This window comes from Brachycentrus maculatus, unplaced genomic scaffold (assembly GCF_059751285.1).
Source record: "Brachycentrus maculatus isolate JH-2025_06_01 unplaced genomic scaffold, ASM5975128v1 h1tg000393l, whole genome shotgun sequence".
Classification (NCBI taxonomy): Eukaryota; Metazoa; Arthropoda; class Insecta; order Trichoptera; family Brachycentridae; genus Brachycentrus; species Brachycentrus maculatus.
This window is the reverse complement of record NW_028281142.1, coordinates 209,777-225,633: the sequence shown is the minus strand read 5'-3', so window position 1 is coordinate 225,633 and position 15,857 is coordinate 209,777. Positions and strand designations below refer to the sequence as shown.

The following is a 15,857-nucleotide window of genomic DNA, read 5'->3' as shown; positions in this document are numbered from 1 at the left end:
TGACATAAAAAGATGTCAACATAACATAGACTTCAAGTAACCTAAGTTATTGTAAGCAATGATTCATATTAATGGTTAAGGATTCATATTAAACAGTCAAAGCTAGTTCAACCAAACTTATGTGGACATGAGGAAAATATAGTTAATACATATCGCTCACTCCTTTCAAGAACGTCATAAATCGAAAAACTTGATTTTTCATGAGAATGTTTTTAAAGTTTAAAAACATAACACAATGTATTAAAAATAAATATCAAGCCACTTTTTGAACTTTTTACTGTGCAACAGATCTTTTTAGGCAAAACCTGAAGGTTTTTTCTCCATTTGAAAAATATTTAGTTTTTAAAAAATAATAATTAAACAATACCTTTTCTTCAAAATGCAAAAACAACATTTTCTGCCCTGTAGCGGGTAAATATTAAGTTAAAAATATGCCTCTTTTGCTGGGATATAGTACATTTTCAAGGCATTCTGAAAACGTGCACAACTGAAAATTGACGATTTTTTATTTATGACGTTCTTGAAAGGAGTGAGCGATATATCGTAGTCGTACAGGAGAAAGTGACCAACTAACAAAATGTAAAATGTTCAGGAGGGCCAGTTAAGTCTCTTTTGCTTGGTAAGAAAATAAACATCAATGCAGTTAGTCATTTTTAACAAGTCAATGTATTATACTTCCAAGTTTAAAATCATTTTGGGATTTTTTCAGGGCAATATTAATACTAGTAAGATATCAATTAGTCAATAATCACATTTTTGTAAAAAATGCACTTGGTCACATTCTCCTGTATGACTACGATATATTAGTTGCCTCCTTACAACTAATTTTTCTGTTGCAGGTTGTGACTGTAAAGCGATTGTGCCTGAACAAGCTGCCGCCCGTGTTGGGGATACAGCTGAAAAGATTTGAATATGATTTTGACAAAGTCTGTGCCATCAAATTTAACGACTACTTTGAGTTTCCCAGAGAACTCGACGTAGAACCCTACACAGGTTAATAATCCCCTTTTGGTCCCCTGATACTTTATTCATTTTCTAAATCCTACCCACAGAAACATCATCCTGTAACCTTTAGAGACATCATTTTCAACAAATCTATTACTATGAGTATTCTGCCTATGAAATTGAGCCGTGATGTTTAAATACAAACCATTACCACATTAACTCATTAAAAATTCTTTAAAACCAAGTGAATTCGTACCAGATCCCTTGTGCATACTGTAAATTCAATTTAAAATTAAGGGATTTAGATTAAACTTACAGTATGTTAAATCATACTGTAAGTTTAATCTAAATCCCTATGTAAATATAATGCAGATTTTTGGTGCAAACTGTAAATTCAAGCAAGATCCCCTGAGCACCTTATAAATTTGATCAAGATTCCTCGTGCATACTGTCAAATCAATTCGGAGCCCATGTGCATACTGTGAATTTAATCCAGATCTCTTGTGAATACTGTAAATTCAATTTAAATCCCGTGTGCATATTGTAAGTTTAATCAAAATTCCTTGCGCATACTGTAAATTTACTGCAGTTCTTTTGTGCAAACTATAAAGTCAATCAAAATCCCCTGTGCACCTTATAAATTCAATCCAGATACCTCGTGCATACTGTAAAATCAATTCGGAGCCCATGTGCATACTGTGAATTTAATCCAGATCCCTTGTGCATGCTGTAAATTCAATCCAAATCCCATGTGCACATTGTGAATTCAACACCGATCCCACATACATCATATAAAGTCAATTGCAATGCTTTTGATCAATGCCTTATTTCATATTGAAATGATTAATTGGAATGATATGTGGATAATGGTTGTCTCTTTCTAGTATGGGGCTTAGCAAGGGCAGAGGGAGACGCCACATTACTAGAGGGGAGCGGGACGGCCAACAATCCTCCCTGCACGCGCTACTGCCTCTCCGGGATAGTGGTACACTCCGGGCAGGCGTCCGGAGGACACTACTATTCCTATGTCCTGCACAGGTAAGCATCTCACCAAATCACTCACAGAACCACAAGATCCTCGACTTAAGACCCAATATACGATAAATCGCAGCATTTTTTCCTTAAACCCAGGTAGCATTTGACGTAATTGATTTTTTTGCTTAAAATACCGTTTTTGTATTGATGTTTTTCTTAAGAAATAAATGTATGGTAAATATTAAAATCAAACATAGATTTTTAGTCTACTAAATTATATTTTATTATTAAAAACACAAAAATAAAATTTGTAACTATTGTTTCGCTTTGTTATGGCATTTTCAAATTAATGTAAACAAACTCATCAAACTTACTCTAAAAATCACTCTTGATTTTAAAATTTTATAAATAAATTAAAATAAAGTTCTACAAATCTGTAATATAAGTAAACGCAGAATCTATAATATAATTAAATACATGGTTTTGAAAAGCAAATTTTTTATATTAAAGTAAGCAGTAAAAAAAGGATTTTTTTTTTCAATATACATTGTCAAAGAAGTCAAATTCTAATATGTATACAAGCGCGGCCGTTGGCGTTCTGAATTTGAATTTCTCGTCAATGAAAATTCTTTGTTTTTTTTTTTTTCTCGAATTGCAATTATTTTTAATCATAGATTATTTTTTTTTGGGGTCAAGGGATCTTGCATCCCTTATGTCACTGCGACCATATTAGGTCTATTGCGACTTACCTCTGTATTACAGCTCACTGCCAAGACCTACATGAGTCATGTAACTCACGACCTGTCTTGGTGTTAGGAGCTTCACCTTCTCGGAGTCCAGTAGAGGTCCTCCAAGGATGTGACTTTGTTTGTGAGCGAGTGCGTCACTTGATTGGCGTTTCGTTATCCTCCATACAAAATCTGCATACTGGGGAGTCATAAAGTGAGATTTTTGTCAAGTGTTTCCTCAGTCTGCAGTGTCCTGTTAATCATAGATACATATGTTTATTAATTTATTTTCGAAAATTACCCGCGTTTTTGTGTATTATTTAATAAATAAATGCGAGAATTATACAATATTTGCATTCTGTAATGGCTGACCTTTGACCTTTTAGAGATGGCAGCGGCAACAGTCGGTGGCTGAAGTTTGACGATGGCGATGTCTCCGAGTGTGCCATGCAGGACGACGACGAAATGAAGGTGCAGTGCTTTGGCGGAGACTACATGGGAGAGGTGTGTCTACTCACTTTCTTCTCCGTCTTAGTCCTCATTGTCTCGTGTAGAAGCAATGACTCATCTCCGGTTATCCCTTGAATGCGCTGCACGTAGCGCTCCAACCACCTTAACTTGATCGCTCCATCGTTTGGGGATCTTCCTCTCCCTCTCTTCCCCTCCAGGCTACCGATCACAACCAGTAGTTCCGGGCCATCCTCGTTGCCTCGCGCAACGTGTCCAAAGAACTGAAGAATCTGTCGTGTACATACATTGGCCAGAGCTAAGCCGTTCCGGACAAATGGACTCGTTGGTGTGCCATGGAATTTTGAGCATATGCCTCCAACACCACATTTCAAAAGCATTAATTTTTCTCCTACATTTTTTTCTACTCAATTTACCTAAACCAAATGTGAAGGTCCTCACCAAAACATTACATTTCCATTATAAATGATTTTAAGTAATCAGGAATTCTAGCTTGTAAAATTGTTACATTTTGTTGCGACTTAATTAACACATTGTAGTCGGGCGCTTCGAACAATAAACTCTAGCCTATAGCGGGTGTTTTTCGCGATTAGCGCAAAAATATATCGCTTTCTTAAAATTGACACAATTTCTAAACCAAATAATATTTTCGATTGAAATTTGCAAAGATTTCATATATGACATTTGATCATCAAAAATAAATCATAATCATAATTTTTAATTAAGTATTCCGTATTTCACAATTTTAGAAGCATTGTAAACTATAAAATATAGTCTCCCCTTCCGAGGTATCATTCCCTATACAATGCTAATATATTCAAATAATAACATACCAAACAGTAAACAAAACAGTGCGAGCGGTATGAAAAATAGTCCAATACATGAAATGGCTCAAACTAAACTTGAGATTGAGATCGCATAAAAACTCTAGATTTCTGGGGATGCCTTTACAAGCGACACACCAGCCAATCTGGACAAGACATCTCAAATAACGTCAACAGACTATCGCCTAGCATCCAGGTAGCAGATTACCCTTTAACGCGTTTTATTTCACGCTGATAACAAACCCGAATATTGCCGTTTCCCTCCGATAACCGACAGTCGACAAAAACGGCATTTGTCGTGTCCCGCAGTTGACCGACAGTCCGCGAAAAATGGCAAATGCCGTGTCCCGCCGACAACGTGTTAAGATTTCGATAGCATACAGTAAACAGAACAGATTTGGATTTAGATAAATTTTTCTGCAATATTAGAAATAAAAGTTCTAGTTGAGGACCTCCACAAATAAAAGAAGGCCGCTACTAATACAAAGAGCTTGCAATTTCGTCGAATTGTATTGATGGGCGCGTTTGTCCGTGTAGGTGTTTGACCCGATGCTGAAGCGCGTGTCGTACAGACGCCAGAAGCGCTGGTGGAACGCCTACATGCTCTTCTACACCCGGGAGGACAGCCTGCAGGGCTACAGCCTGGAGCACCCCATGTCCTGCCTGTCTGTCAAGTAAGTGCTGCTAACCTGACCTTGCTCAAACTAAAAAATTCAATAATTTTCGCATACATTTCGGACAGGTGTTTTTTACGCCTGCGGACCGCTGGCGTCGGGATTTGATAATTATGTACATTCAGTTAAGGCCTTAACCGGTTAACTGCCAAGAGCGTCTTAAGACGCATAATTTTAATTGGGAAAATTAATTATTTAATTATTTAATTAAAGTATCTGAAAAACATTGAAAAAAAACATTGAAAAAAACTGAAAAAAAAATTTTTAGTTAAAATGAGATTGTGTGATTTTTCAGGGATTCCGGCATGCCCCAGGCGATATGGGAGTGCGTCAAGCGTGGCAACATAGCATTTTCGCACCACCAGAGCCAGTTCTGCACCGAGTACTTCAGCTTCATGAAGAAGCTCTGCTGCATGAGGCTGTGCGTGCCCACCTCGCCCTCCTCCGCCTGGGTGAGTGCCACGGCCTCTCCCGGCTCTGCCATCCCGTGAACATATCGCTCACTCCTTTCAAGAACATCATAAATCAGAAATTGTCAATTTTCAGTTGTGCATGTTTTCGGAATGCCCGGAAAATGTACTATATCCCAGCAAAAGCGGCATATTTTTATATTATTTGCAACAGATATTTTTAGGTAAAACTTGAAGGTTTTTTCTCCATTTGAAAAATATTTAGAATAATTAAACAACACCTTTTCTTCAAAATGCAAAAACAACATTTTCTGCCCTGTAGCGGGTAAATATTAAGTTAAAAATATGCCTCTTTTGCTGGGATATAGTACATTATCTGGGCATTCCGAAAACATGCACAACTGAAAATTGATGATTTTTTATTCATGACATTCTTGAAAGGAGTGAGCAATATAACCCATGTCATTCTTCATATCGCTGCTTCTCTTCTTCTAGGGCACTGAGCAGGAGGAGCTCTCCAAGTTGTGTGTCCAGCTAGCTACCAAATTCCTATTTAATATCGGTTTTCGAACCAAGAAAAATATTCGGGGATCCGCTGGTGACTGGTAATTTATTTTGTTTATTATTATTTTATTTGATAAATATTAAAGTACTGTCAATATTACCATTAGTTTTATACAATACTCATTTTGGAACCATTGTGTCTGCCTCCGTAGTGTAATGGTCAGCACGCTCAGCTATCGTACTGGAGGTCCCGGGTTCTATTCCCAAGGGGGGTAAAATAAATATAAATGATTTTTTCACTGTAATATTTATTCAATACTACCCTGGACTGGTACCTGAAGCGGGGGGCTGATCACCTTTCCTTCATATGTAAACGATCAAGATAACACTGCGTTTGTATGACGCAGTGCCCTATGCACCATTGGGTGCGGATAAGGGTTTTTATTATTTTTATTATGTGTATGAAATATTGTGATAATAAAATATGTTGTATAATTGGTTTAAAATTCCAGGTATGAAATATTGTGCCATCACTTGAGGTGTTCAGCGTCCATCAGGGCGTGGTTTGCGGTCAACGCGATGTTCCAACACTCCCACAGGTAATATCACATTCCCGGATGCACCCTGGAGTATGAAGTCTGGTGACTGCGGTACTAACTCTTCGGTCTTGTCTCTTCCAGGATGTGCGAGTATCTCCTGGTGTGCCCGTCCACGGATGTCCGGATGACCTTTATGAAACTAGTCGTATTCTTAGCGCATTTTGCAATACAAGACCCGCCGGGTAAGTGATGTTCCAATTTCTTCCCGTCCTTGTCTGCACTCAATGCAACTGCCACATGGCGACCCGATCTTTATCATGTTCAATGCGTTTAAAATAAAATTCACTAACTGTCACAAAAAAGTATTAAAAAGAATAACAAATGTATCAGTTATCAAAGAATTTTCAGTGAATTAAATCTCACCATTTTTTATTAATGTTTTACTTTTAGTAAATACCACTATTTCTTAAAATCTACTGTGACACATGTTTCGATGCATTCCGCATCATTTTCAAATACCGTATGTGAAGCTAATTCTAAATTTTGGAGTTGGGTCCTTGGGACGTTGAAGGTTAAAGAGGGGGTAGGAGCTGTTTCTTATTTTTATTTATTTATTTATTTGTATTTACTAAGTAAAACATTAATTAAAAATGGATAGACAAAGTGACTGCCGAACCAATTAATGGAAAGTTAATTAGTGGAAAGGCGCAAGCAGCGGGAGGCTTGGTGCGATACGACACATGCACTGTCTGCGAAATTGTTCATTCAAATGTATGAAGTGGTCGACTCAGTTTTTTGGTTTGATTATTTAAATCAATGCACAAATTTGATGACATTTTATTATTTTCTAGCTTAATACTTTACTGCTATGTATTATTAAACTTTATCTGCACACAACGGTGGACAAGGCACTGCATCTTATTGATGCAATGAATTTTTGGTCATTTATTATATGAAAACAAGGTGATCAGTCCCGCACTTCGATTACCAGTCCAGTGTAATATAAAGATGAAGACTGACCGGAGCATTTCGTCGTAACGTAACGTCGTAACATCGCTTGCGGCGAGCATCAGCGAGCATCCGAAACTATGGATGGAGCGCTCGGCTCGGTGTACTGACAGCCTGAATGCTCGCATCGTAACGTGTTATGTTACGATGAAACGCTCCAGTCAGTCTCCATCTTAAAATAAATATTAGAGTAAAAAATACACTTTCTCTGCGGGCGGATCCGCGCTCATAATGAAGATAAACATCTCTGAACAGAACTGATAACATTTAACCATACTGTATACATCGATATGAGATCAAACGATGCCGCAAAAGTCATGCGTAAAAATAACTTACACGCAATTTACGATGAGTCCACTGAAAAGGTAAAATTACCCTTCCCGCAGATAGTATAAAATTTTTAATTAAATTTATTATTTTAAAAATATATATTTATCTTTATATAAAAAAAATTATATACTTTTATTTAATTAATATTTTTATAAAAATAATTTAAATATGACATATCGCTCACTCCTTTCAAGAACGTCATAAATCAAAAAACTTGATTTTTCAGGAGAACATTTTTAAAGTTTAAAAATATAATACAATGTATTAAAAATAAATATCAAGCCATTTACTGAACTTTTTATTGTGCAACAGATCCTTCTAGATAAAACGTGAAGGTTCTTTCTCCATTTGAAAAATATTTAGTATATTTCAAAAAATAATTCAACAATACCTTTTCTTCAAAATGCAAAAACAACACTTTCTGCCCTGTAGCGGGTAAATATTAAGTTAAAAATATGCCTCTTGCTGGGATATAGTACATTTTCCGGGCATTCCGAAAACATGAACAACTGAAAATTGACAATTTTTTATTTATGACGTTCTTAAAAGGAGTGAGCGATATTTATGTTATATGTTTAACTAATTGTTTATTCATTTGAAGTAAAATAAATTTTAACTCTTTTTCTTTATGACGTAACCTCTAATTTCATTCCAACTTGTTTCTCTTGATTCATTCCTGACACTGGGGTGTTTGCAGTGATAGGGTGCGGGGCGGCGGGCATCCAGGGGCGCTCAAGCCTGTCGGAGCAGCTGCTGGCGGGCGCGGCAGCGCTGGCGGCGGGGCGCGAGGCGGCGGAGCACGCGCGCAACCTGCCGCTGCTCTTCACGCTCTTCCACACCTACGCCATGCTCGGCCCGCACGAGAAGCACCAGCTGGTCAAGGTACGGAGCGCGCCGCCCGATGGCGACATCCACAACCAACTAGCTCGCCTGATTGGCCAAATGGCTAATTCATATTTATTTCCAGCTGAACGTGGTGTACCTGATGGTGGCCATATCCATAGACGAGACCTCGCAGTCGGCGGTCAAGTACCAGTATCCAGAGTTAATTAAATTGCACCAAGTAAGCCTTACTCTTTTTACTGTATATTTATTAAATATTACCCTGGACTGGTACCTGAAGCGGAGGGCTGATCGCCTTTCCTTCGTGTGTTAACGATCAAGATAACACTGCGTTTATATTCTTGCAGTGCCCTATGCACCATTGGGGTGCGGATAAGGGTTCGAATGTACATGAAAAAATTCTGAGGTCATAATTGCGTGAATAAAAAAGTTTAACTGACCTACCACTTACTACTTCAGCCTTCTTGTGTCCAGTATTGAGAAAAGGCCTCCCTGTTAGACTTCCGCAGCTCACTGACCGCCTTTCCTATAATATCGGTGCCCTATTTGCGCAGGTGGTGTCCCTTCTAGTCAGATGCTGCGACGTGAGCGCGCGCTGCCAGTCCTCGGAGCCGAGCGGCGCGGTGCTGCCTAACCCGTACTGCGAGCCCTGCCCGGGGGCCCTGCGGCCCCTCCTGCCCCACCAGTGTGGGGACATACTGTACAACAAGAACAAGTGCGTGCCCCGTACCCTTCAGTCTTCCTCACCATCCCCGTGTCAGGCACTTAAACCAAGAAACTACCAGTTACTAGCTCCGTCAGGCCCGCGGACATACTCAATATTTAACCACTTGATGCTTTTGAACAAGCTAAATTGAATATTTAACCACTTAATGCTTTTGAACAAGCAGTGTTAAAAAAAAGTTAAAATATATAGGTTAAATCAGGGGTTCTCAAAGTGTGCTCCGCGGCGCCCTGGTGCGCCGTAGAAAGTCAAGAGGGGCGCCGTGAGTCGATCCTCTATCATTATCCGAAACCACAAATATTCTAGGGTACCTATAAAGCAACAATTTCAATTTTGAGAGCTAGCATCTTTCTACCCAACTATTGCACTATTATTGTAGGTACCTATTTCTTTGGACTATAATATATACATATACATACGTATATAGTCACATTATCTATTCCAAATATCTTACTAAAGTAGGGCACCGTGACAAAGTACTAAACTACGTTCTGAAAAATAGAAAAATTAATGAAAAATAATTTGTCTCGTGACACACCGCTTCTGGAACACTGAGATAAACAACTGAATTGAGCTTGCCAGTTGCCACTTGACGCTTTTTATTGTAAATTCCTGGACAAATGACCAAATTTTGAATTCCTAAATTAAACCCTGAAAAGGGCCACAGGTTGTTGCCAAAACTAGTTGGTTAATAAAAATGTGAGTGGATCAAAACACAAAGTCTTTTTATTTCTCAAAATAATATATCAATATTATCCACAAAGTTAATGCTTTCAATATTCAAAACCAAATTTTATGTTTGTTTTATTGTTTTTTTTTTAAACTTGTTTGCAGTTACGTGAAAAAGCTGATTGAGGAGAGCAACGGTTGCGAGGAGGCGGTGAAGCTGGTCCAGTTCCTGGCGTGGGAGAACCCGCTGTGGTCCAAGGTGGCCCTCTCGGAGCTGCTGTGGCAGATGGCCTACGCCTACTGCCACGACCTGCGCCACCACGTGGACCTGCTGCTGGCGCTGCTGCTGGTCGAGGACTCGTGGCAGACGCACCGCATCCACAACGCCATCAAGGGTAACTTGAGAAACACATTAACCCATTGCACCGCTAATAAAGATGACATAACTTGTTCATACAACACACTTTTTAATTTTAACACATTTTTTTTATTACAACAACATTAAGACTAAATTACACACAAAATAAAATTTGTAAAACATAAAAGCATTATTTGTTTCTTGTTTGTGAGCCAGATCATTATGGCTCATCCCATAATGATCTAGCTTAGTGTTAGATCATTATGGGATGAGGTAGTGAAAGAGTGTGTTCAGTTCAAAGTTGTGAAAGTTATTGTCATTCAGTTTTAATGTAAAAAAAATCACTTCAAAAACAAACCGGCTAGTTTCCGGCTTTGATAATCAGTGACAAATCGACCTTGGCCGGCGATTCGCCGAATTTGTGTTGCAATGGGTTAAGCATCGATAACTTACGCTGCGCATTACGCTAATCCATTATGGCCGAGACAACATTATACAGCTAACATAAAAACTGAGACAACACCCAAAAATCAAACAGCAAAATCAAAATTGTTTTAGAACAAAACATAAAACGTCTAGAAGAAATCTTCTGGATAGAAAAAACGCCGAGGTGATGGATGATGAATGAATGTGGAACAGGCGAAGTTTATTTGCAAAGATAGATTGTAATGGCGTTCTATTCTCTCTGCCCACCCCTGCGAAGAAGCGGCGTGATTATTTATTGACTTGGCGTTTAATTTGTAGAACTCCATTTTAATTTATGTATTAATTTTAAATCAAACACAGATTTTTTGAGTCTACTAAGTTGTATTTTATTAACAAAACACATAAAAAATTATATAACAATTGTATTAAGCTTTAAAATATTAATTCTCTAAAATATGGCCATGTCAATAAATTCTTCCTTTCCCAGAAAATAAATATAAGGGTACATACCTACATCCCCCATTAGCTACTGTTGTCTCCCATAAATTATTGCTGCACGTGTTAAAACTGTCACTTAGAATTGTATAGCTACATAAGGACCGTAGTCCATTTGAACTTCACATTCGTTTGATAATGCCTAACAAGGCGAAACAATTGTCACAGTATAATTTTTTGTGTTTTTTGTTAATAAAATACAACTTAGTAGACTCAAAAAATCTGTGTTTGATTTAAAATTAATACATAAAAAGCGGCGTGATTAATGGATAATGTCTATCTCAGCCTTGCATTCTTTCCTTATTTCACCATTCGAACACCAATCACACATCGTCTCGCCTCACATTTCGACCGCATTCTGTCTGTTTTCACATTTATCTGTCTCTTGTCCCAGGGGACGACCGCGACGGCCTCCTGGACAACGTGGGGCGGACGCGCGGGCAGTACCAGAAGCGCGCGTACCAGTGCATCAAGCTGCTGGTGGCTGTGTTCACGCGCAGCCCGCGCGCCATGCACGTGCTGCGCGACCACCGCGACCTGCGCAAGAGGTGGAACGCCGCCGTGGCCTGGCTCCAGGACGAGCTAGAGAGGGTAAACTAACACCAGTCATACCTGACGTCGACTGTGGATAATTTCTGGTCCGTTGTTGCTCGCGCTGGTGGCTTCGTCACATATCTCTCACTCTTTTCAACAACGTCATATATCAAAAATCGTCAATTTTCTGTTATGCATGTTTTCAGAATGCCCAGAAAATGTACTATATCCCAGCAAAAGCGGCATATTTTTAACTTAATATTTACCCGCTACAGGGCAGAAAGTGTTGTTTTTGTATTTTGAAAAAAAGGTGTAAAAATTTTTTATATGGAGAAAAAACATTCGAGTTTTACCTAAAAAGATCAGTTGCACAGTAAAAATTCTATAAGTGGCTTGATATTTATTTTTAATACTACGTGTTATATTTTTAAACTGTAAAAACGTTCTCCTGAAAAATCAAATTTTTTGATTTATGACATTCTTGAAAGGAGTGAGCGATATGTCAAGATTGCAGACTATCAGGATTGCCTTTTAAAAATATGTTCCACTCTTCCAGACTGGTTTTTTAACCTAACCTAACGCCAGTGTCTCTAAACATGACTGGTCATATCTGATGCTAATGACTTTTCTGTGCATAATTTCTGGTCCATTGTTGCTCGCGCTGGTGGCTTCGTCACATTTGTCAAGATTGCTATCGAGATTGCCTTCTAAAAATATGTCCCGCTCTTCCAGTTTTTTTTTAATCTATTATATCGCAAGTGTCTCCAAACACCAGACAAACCTGATACTAATCACTTAACTGTGGATAATTTCTGGCCCATTGTTCCTCTGAGCATTTTCTGCAAATGTCTTTGCACCGTTCCGTGTCTGTCTCTGCTGTGCTGGTCGGGGTTGTAGAGGCATCTGTGTACTGACTAATCTTGTGTCGGAATCGAATCTAGCTGACTGACTGAACCAACTAACTACCCATCCTTTTTACTGCCTGCACAGGGGTACTTCAAGACAATTTGGTGGTGGTTTTATTACATTGGCAGTGACAGGGAGCTGTTAAAAGCTTTTAAATGTAAATTCACAGTAAAATCGGGATACAATTTTGTTTCACATTTTCTATAAATTTCGCAAATTAATAATAATAAATAATAAACCATATCCGCTCCCTAGGTGGAGCATATGGAGTCCACAAACTGTCTCCAGGCTTTTCTGTCGGCTGCCAGCTCCCTTGCATCCTCCCAAGTCAGATCCGCGTCCCGAAGTTCTGACGAGAACTGCCGACGAATTGTCAGCAGTGGTCGTCCTGGGCGGCGCGAACCTGATGCCTTGTAAAAGAGGCAAGCTTGATTAAGGCTCTCAGGAGGCATGCGGAGTACATGGCCAAGCCAACTGAATCGCCTTTTCTTGACGACAGTTTATAAATTTCGCAAATTAGTTCATTAAAAAAGGAATTTGATTTGACATTCCCCCGGCATGCGTTTAAAGAATGTTTTTGTCTAAACAGCAGAGATACGGGCCGCGAGCGTACAACTACAGCACCTGGTCCCCGCCGGGCACTTCCAACGACTCCTCCGGGGGCTACCTGCTCGAGAGGAGCAACTCTGCCAGGAAAACGCTGGAAAGGTAAATATCACTCGCAGACTAGGGGAAATATCACTCGCAAACTAGGAGAAATATCACTCGCAGACTAGTGGAAATATCACTCGCAGACTAGGGGAAATATCACTCGCAGACTAGGGGAAATATTACTCGCAGACTAAGGGAAATATCATTCACAAAACTAGATAAATATCGAGTTGATAACCTTTTGGTAGCCAATGTAGTGGTTACGGCATCTGGCTGCCATGCTGATATTTATTTAATATTACCCTAGATTGGTACCTCCCTGATTTGTCTGCCTCTGTAGTGTGATGGTCAGCACGCTCGGCTACCCTTCTGGAGGTCCCGGGTTCGATTCCCAGAGGGGGGTCTAATAAATATAAGTGATTTTTTCACTCTAATATTTATTCAATATTACTCTGGGCTGGTACATGCTGATGCAGTGCCCTATGCACCATTGAGGTACAGATAAGGGTTCGAATGAAATGAGATTGGTACCTGAAATGCAGGACTAATACTGACCTTGCCTTCATATAATTAACGATCAATATAATATTGCACCAATTCTAAACAGTGCCCTATGCACTATCGGCGCATGAGGGTAAAAAGAACTTGTTAGCCAAACTGCACAAAATATGTACGGAATTAATGTATTTTTAATTTCTATTTCAATTAGTAATTGGACATTATTTAATGTGAATTTCTCAGGGCATACCAGTTGTGTCCGGAGGATGAAGACGACGACGCGTCGTGCAGCGACCGCGAGGCGGAGTCGGGTGGGGACGACCCCCCCCAAGGCTACGTCCTGCCGGACGACGAGCCGGGCCCCTCGGGGCTGCCCCGCTCCAGCCCGGTGCCGCGGGACCCCCCTCTTGTCTCGGCGGACCCTGCTCCCATCCCAGCCGACCCTACTCCGGTCCCGGCGGACCCGCACCCAGTCCCGGTGGACCCCGCTCCCGTCCCGGTGGACTCGCCGCCAGTCCCGGTGGACCCTGTCGGGGAGCCGGTGGAGATGGTGGTCAGGGTCGGGCGGGCCGGGGAGGCGGACGAGAAGTGGTACGTGGTCGCCGAGAAGGAGTCGGAGATGGCCCCCCCGGTGGTCAGCCGGCCGGTTGGCCCCGTCGAAGTAAGTCTTTTATTGTCATTTGTTTCATTTTTAATTAATGGAGTTTTACAAATTAAACGCCAAATCTATAAATATTTTACTATATCATTAAAAATATGTCATCATAAACGATTCACATGATCATTCAGATATTTCAACCGAAACAAATGACTTCATTAATTGATTCGGCAGTCACTTTGTGGTAAAATCTATCCATTTTTAATTAATGTTTTACTTTCTAAATACCACTATTTCTTAAAATCTACTGTGACAAAGTGTTTCGATGCATTCCGCATCATTTTCAAACACCGTATGTGTACATATGTATGTACATTTTCAAACACCAAATGATGCGGAATGCATCGAAACACGTTGTCACAGTAGATTTTAAGAAACTAGTGGTATTTACAAAGTAAAACATTAACATCTAAGATATTCTCAAAAGATGTCACTATGCTTTCAATTTATTTGTACTTTTTGATTTTCTTTAGTAAAAGCCCATTTAAAACGGCGCGTCTTAAGAGGTAATTTTTGTATGAGCGGCGCTCCGCTCGCAGAAAATTATGCGTCTTAAGACGCTTTTGGCAGTTAACCGGTTAATATTCAAATTGTTTATAGTAGACACTGATTACATGTTCACTTTCAGGTAATTGTGCCGATAACTTTAGAAGAGGACCTCATAGGCTGAACTGGAGATTGTTGAACAAACTACTTCGCAGTTTTTTTGTTATATGAATATATATACATATATATATATATATATATATATATATATATATATATATATATATATATATATATATATATATATATATATATATATATATATATATATATATATATATATAGAACCAGTGAGATATTTATGTATTGTAACACTTATATTATTATACGCGCAAGTACCACTTTTTATTATAGGCATCGTCGACACAGCAAAGCGCGCTTTTTACCATAGCAAAGTGTACAGTTTTATATATTTAGCTAAGAGAAGAATAGGTAACTGTTTGTTGTTCTGCCCGTTTGTTGTATTATCGTATGTTTGTATGATATTACAAAAAAAAAACATTACGTTTCGAGTGTTCTAATCTAAGGTGTTGATTTTGTTTTTAATTGCAAAAATTGCTTTTTTTACAATTTTATAATGAAATACCTAAAACTTTATTATAAATTACATATATATATATATATATATATATATATATATATATATATATATATTATATATAAATTACGTCGCTCTTTTTCGCTTTGTATAAAAAATCAACTGTTTACGATTTAGTCTTTCTACTCTTACATAATACCTTATGACAATTCTTAGTGATAGCAGGATCCTCCTTGTAGTATTCCAGTTTGATACACATAGTTTATGATTCGTTTTTATCTTGAATATCCACTACGGTATCGTGCATCTAGCGCTTCCGCAACTTTCCATATTATGCGCGCATTTGTATCTGAATTGCGGACAAATTCTGCTCACATTTTGGTGTATTGTCTAGCAAAGTACAAGAAACATTTAAAAAATGATATTTTATTACACTGTGCGTTAGACGAGACGCATACATCGTTCTCGTATTCATTCCGCTAGGATTGTCTCAGAAAATGTGCGCAGTATACGTAAATCGCTACGGTTGTACGACGTGGAATGCGTTGCACTTCTGCTAGTAGAAATCGCAGACCGTTACTTTTTTACAATTGTAGTGGATATATA

At 38.9% G+C, this 15,857-nt stretch overlaps 1 protein-coding gene across 1 annotated transcript in view; it reads left to right on the top strand.

Moving 5' to 3' along the window:
* Positions 1–14,924, top strand: part of LOC148302999 (ubiquitinyl hydrolase FAF-like) — a 68,712-nt gene extending 53,788 nt beyond the window's left edge. Inside the window, exons 37-52 of the mRNA XM_088270691.1 lie at positions 840–993; positions 1,830–1,983; positions 3,035–3,152; positions 4,478–4,614; positions 4,910–5,066; positions 5,520–5,629; positions 6,041–6,127; positions 6,209–6,309; positions 8,103–8,287; positions 8,373–8,468; positions 8,803–8,963; positions 9,807–10,036; positions 11,315–11,511; positions 12,950–13,068; positions 13,753–14,170; positions 14,796–14,924. Of these exons, the coding sequence (XP_088126817.1) occupies positions 840–993; positions 1,830–1,983; positions 3,035–3,152; positions 4,478–4,614; positions 4,910–5,066; positions 5,520–5,629; positions 6,041–6,127; positions 6,209–6,309; positions 8,103–8,287; positions 8,373–8,468; positions 8,803–8,963; positions 9,807–10,036; positions 11,315–11,511; positions 12,950–13,068; positions 13,753–14,170; positions 14,796–14,837 (2,466 nt within the window). The 3' untranslated portion in view covers positions 14,838–14,924. The remainder of the gene's footprint in view (positions 1–839; positions 994–1,829; positions 1,984–3,034; positions 3,153–4,477; positions 4,615–4,909; positions 5,067–5,519; positions 5,630–6,040; positions 6,128–6,208; positions 6,310–8,102; positions 8,288–8,372; positions 8,469–8,802; positions 8,964–9,806; positions 10,037–11,314; positions 11,512–12,949; positions 13,069–13,752; positions 14,171–14,795) is intronic.
* Positions 14,925–15,857: the final 933 nt, after the last annotated feature.